At 65.6% G+C, this 4,647-nt stretch overlaps 1 protein-coding gene across 1 annotated transcript in view; it reads right to left on the reverse strand.

Annotated features, from left to right (window-relative positions):
- The window catches only part of NCLN (nicalin), an 18,534-nt gene that overhangs the window by 9,508 nt on the left and 4,379 nt on the right, over window positions 1-4,647 (reverse strand). The window contains exon 3 of the mRNA XM_077751840.1: window positions 444-634. Coding sequence (XP_077607966.1) covers window positions 444-634 — 191 coding nt within the window. The remainder of the gene's footprint in view (window positions 1-443; window positions 635-4,647) is intronic.

Below are 4,647 nucleotides of genomic sequence, written 5' to 3' on the forward strand. Positions count from 1 at the left end.
CTGGGGCACGAGGTGGTCGGGCTTTGGTAAGGCCGGGCCCTCCTCCCCTCCCCACACCCCGCCCGCCCCAACCACCCCATGCTCCTCTGCAAAAGCATCTTCATCAGGGTCCCTATCAGATGCCATCAGTTCAGAGCGGGTCCCCACCCTGGGACCCGGGGACATGGGGCGGGTCCCTCTCTGTGGGCCATCACCATGGGGGGTGGGGCAGCACCCAGCCCCACCCTCCCGATGCCAGGAGCTCCCCAGTCGTGAGGAGCAAAGATGGGTCCCCCTGGGGCAACAGTGAAGGCCAACAGGCACCAGCCCACTTTCCGGGGGTCAGAGGACGCAGGAGCGTGAGGCACTGGCCAAGGTCACACGGCTCGCTCCAAACCCAGTGCTCCTTTCCTGCAGAAGCATCTGGACCCAAGCCTGGGCGCCAGGCGAGGGTGTGGACTCACCCGCATGACATCCTGGGGCACAGCGGCCATGGCTCGCGGCAGGATGATGACCACGGCGCCGGCCGACTGCCGCAGGGCCTTCTGGTACTGCTCGTAGGAGAAGTCCAGCAGCCGCATGAGCACGCAGCGGCGACTCAGCACGTCCGCGTCGATGGTGCGGGCCTCCGTGTTGAGCACTGCATTCCGAGTGCCTGCAGGAGGGCGGGGAGGGCCTCCCTCAGCGGGGCGCCGGGGCCCCCACCTGGAAAGCACCGCCTCGAGGACCCCCGCGGTCTCGCCCCAGACACGTCCTGTCACTGGCCACGGGCACGACCACATCCGCCAAGGCCAGCGGCTCACCGCCCACCCGAACCTGGGGGGGTCACAGGGCCTCTGAGAACCGAGTAAGAGCCAAGACCCTCCTCCCTGGGCGCTGAGGGGGACGGAGCAGCATTCCTGGGCGCCCCCACTCGGTGCCAGGGGCCCGGGCGTCCCCAGACATGGCCCAGCGTCCCCCCCCCGGAACAGGATCGCCCCAGGTTGGAGCCTCCACTCTACAGCCAAGGGCCATCTCTCACTCTCTTCTGAGAGCTGAAGACTGTTCCAGAAAGACAGGGAGAGAGCGAGAGACAGAGTTTCCAGGCAACTGAACCCCCCCCACCCCGAGAAGAGGTGAGAAGAGGTGGGTCGGAAGCAGGACGGCACAGAGAGCTTTTCTAGGGTCAACGGGGTCTCCCCCCGACACGGACACCTGAGCACGGGGCCCGGAGGGGGCACTGCGGGGGACAACCAGCCAGAAGCCACACGGACATTAAATGCAGACGGGGAGGCGCGCTGACAGCTGCGTGACCTTCCGCGGGCGCTCGGCCCCGTGCGTGGTGTGCAGCGGGCCCTCAGGTGGGAAAGGGGCTCAGGCGGCTCCCTGAAAAAAAATCCCAACTTCTACATCAAACCACCTAAACAGCAGAGATAAGCAATGACTCCAAAATGCCTCAAGACCTGCAGTCCGACCCAGGATGCCCAAAACAAGCAAATCATTCCTTCCGGGGAGGGGGGAGGGATGGCCCCGGGGCCTCCTGTCTGAGACCCTGACAGACAGCCTGACCTTGCCGTCCAGAGGTCAGAGCTGCAGGGTCAGGCGTCCACACGGACGCTCGGCTACGAATGCCTCGAGCCCAGGGCCAGGCCTGGCCTCACCTCTGCTTTGCAGGGACGAGGCCTCCAGGGAAAGCAGGCAGCCTGGGAAGGGGCTGGCCAGGGGAAAGGGGACGGCGTCCCAGGTGGGAAAGGCAAGGCCACCTTGGGAGAAGGGGGCCTGTGACCCATGTCCCCAGGGCTGGGGGCGGGGCGCTCCCTGTCTCCAGCCCCCAACCCTCCAGGGGCCTTTTCCCTGATTCAGGCTACGCTGCGGAAGCCCCCAGGGAGCCCCCAGGAGGGCCGAGCAGGGCGAGAGCAGCGAGACCTTCAGGACATCCTTGAAGCTCTGGGCGCGCCGGGAAGGCCCCTCCCTGTGCCCCTACGGGTAGACACACGGGCCACCTGTGGAGCCTACTGTGTGCATCTACCTGGCCTGATGCTCCCTCACAGAACCGGGGAGATCAGAGATGGGTGGAGGCGGGCCCCCAATGCCCCCCAGATCCCCAGGGTCCCAAGGGCAGAGACCCTCTGCCGACACGAAGCTGAGGCTGACGCAGCTACCCTCACCATGAGCCCTGGACGGGAAGAGGTTGGGCTCGGGGCAGATCACAAATGGGCCCTGGACGCCAGGCCCAGACCCAAGCGGGGGTCGCAGACGGCTCTACCCAGGGCCCGAAGACCAAGCCCGTCACCTTGCTGGCCACACACCCCCAGCCCCGTCTCGAGTCCTCAGTTCTGCCACCAGAGACGCACGCCAACCAGCGGGCAGGGCTGTGTGCCAATAAAGCTTTATTTACAACAGAGTGGAGGAGCCTGACGGGGCGCTGGGTGCTCGCGTCCCCACCTCCCAGGGCCTCGCCTCAGCCTCAGGGATCAAGTGAGGCCACTAAATGCAGCAAGGCCCGTGCGCCAGGGCTGTTAAAGTGACCTGTCACCCAGGGAGGGCCAGAGTCTGCCTGGCATCAGGGGCACAGTCACACCCATGGCCTTGTACCCGACGGGGCCGCCCTCAGCCCTGCTTGCGCTTCGGCACAAAGAGCACACGCCTTCCCTTCCCGGCAGCCAGCCTGCCTCGTTTCTCAAGAGGAGTGAACAGGAAGTGAGGAAAGACCCAGAGCAAGGATTGCAGCAGGAGGCGGGGAGCCTCAAGGCAGGGGGGCCGCTGCCGACACTGGGGATCCGGCGACCAGCGGTGACCCAGGCCAGGTCTCAGACACCCCGCTGGCCAGGCGAGGGCCGGGGCTCCCTCCAGTCCCGCCAGAACAAGACCCACAAGGGGTTCCCCCGTCTCCCCAGGCGGGAGCAGCCTGGTGTGAGTGGCATGGGCTCAAGGACGCTCTGGGCCTCTGCCTCCGTGGGCTGCACACCTGACGCTCTTGGCTGAGGCAGCCCCCCCCCAATCCCCCCCAGGGCCCAAGGTCTTTACTGATGCCATGCAGGGGAAGATGTCAAGCCACAACAACGAATGGGAGGGAATCCCAGGATGAGAGGCGATGGACTCAGGGAAGGAAGGAGGAAAAGAAAGCCAGACGGGAATCCACTCGGCACGTGGTCATCACAGGTTCGAGGCTCTGGGCCTTCTGGTGCACATCCCTCCGGCGGCCGCCAGCCATCCTTGGCTATTTTGGTTTATCACAATTAACACAACGCTACAAACTGCCCTCCTCGCTTGCCTGAGCCACATCCATAGTGCCAAGTGGCCACCTGCAGCTCGTGGCTCCCGTGTTAAATGGCAAAGACACACAACACAGAAAGTTCCACTGGACGCTGCTGGTGGCCCTTCCCCCACCCGAATATGAAACTCCACAAACATGTGTCCAGGGTATCAAGGGCTCCGGGTCTTCCCTCCCATCCTCCAGAGTGGGGGCCTCGGGTCAAGATCATCCCTAACCCACGGTCCGCCCCCCATCTGCGCCCGTGGCACCCAGACAGGCAGAGCCGGGTCGTTCTCTGTGGAGGGTGTGTTGAATCCCATCCCTGGTCTCACCCACTGGAGGCCAGGGGCACCCCCACTTGGGACAGCCGCAGAATCATCACCCAACGTCCCCTGGGAATCCATGGGGTTCAGGCCGGGCCTGAGATGTTCTAAGGGGGGAGGGGGGGCAGTCCAAGAGGAGCCTGGGTCAGAGGTGAAAAAGACCAGAACTGGGGAGGAAGCTCCTTTATGAGGTGCTCAGACCTCCACTTGCAGGGACCTAAAGCACCAAGCTAGGAGAAAAAAACAGAGGCCAGAAGGTTCTGTAATACGGGATACAGCTACAGTCGGGCAGAGACGGGGGAATTTAGGATTTAGGCTTAGGGTCCGCGACCAGGACCTTGACAGAAGGGGCAGGAGGGGGAGCCGAGGAGCTGTGCTGGACCCCGGAGGTCAGGGAGAGATGACCCAGCAGGGTCACGGAGAGGGAGCAGGCAGGGTACCAGACACCCAGGGTGAGGAGGCTGGGCCAAGGAGGGGTGTGTGCACCAAAGGGACAAGACACAGGGTCTAAGGGACCCCACAAGCCCACAGGCATGGGGACTGAAATGGGAAGGATGGGGGTCCACGGGCCTGGGCTAAGGAATCTGGCTCATGAGCCGGGACGTGCGGCCAGGTCTGGGTTAGAGATCAGGGCTCCTGAGCCCCGAGGGGAGCAGAATACTGGCACCGGACACGGGCACCGGGCCGTGGCGGGGCAGGGCTGGTTGCAACTGCCCGTCGAGGGGCTCCGCTTGGCAGAAACCAAGCCAGGAGGCTCACCTCCACATCAGCTCCCGAAGCGGGCGCTCGGGGCCCAGGGCATGGCCCAGCGAGGATGGGCGCCGGGGTGCTGTCCCCGGAAGGGGGCCGAGGCAGTGCGGCTCCCGCCCCGCTGGGAATCCGAGGGTCCGGGAGCAGAGCGAGCTCGGCCTGAGGGTCGGAGCCCCGGGTTCGGGGGCCACGCCGCCCTCGCCAGGGGCGCGTGCGCCGAGGGCTCCAGGGGCACGGGACGGACAGGGCTCGGGGCACGCAGGCTCGGGCTCGTCTGCGGCTCGGCTAAGGGTCGGGTGGCCTAAGCGGGGTCTGCGGGCTGCACTGCAGCTGGCCAGGCGCGCGCGGCGGGGGCCCGGG

Source organism: Crocuta crocuta, unplaced genomic scaffold (assembly GCF_008692635.1).
Source record: "Crocuta crocuta isolate KB4526 unplaced genomic scaffold, BGI_CrCroc_1.0 scaffold110, whole genome shotgun sequence".
NCBI lineage: Eukaryota > Metazoa > Chordata > Mammalia > Carnivora > Hyaenidae > Crocuta > Crocuta crocuta.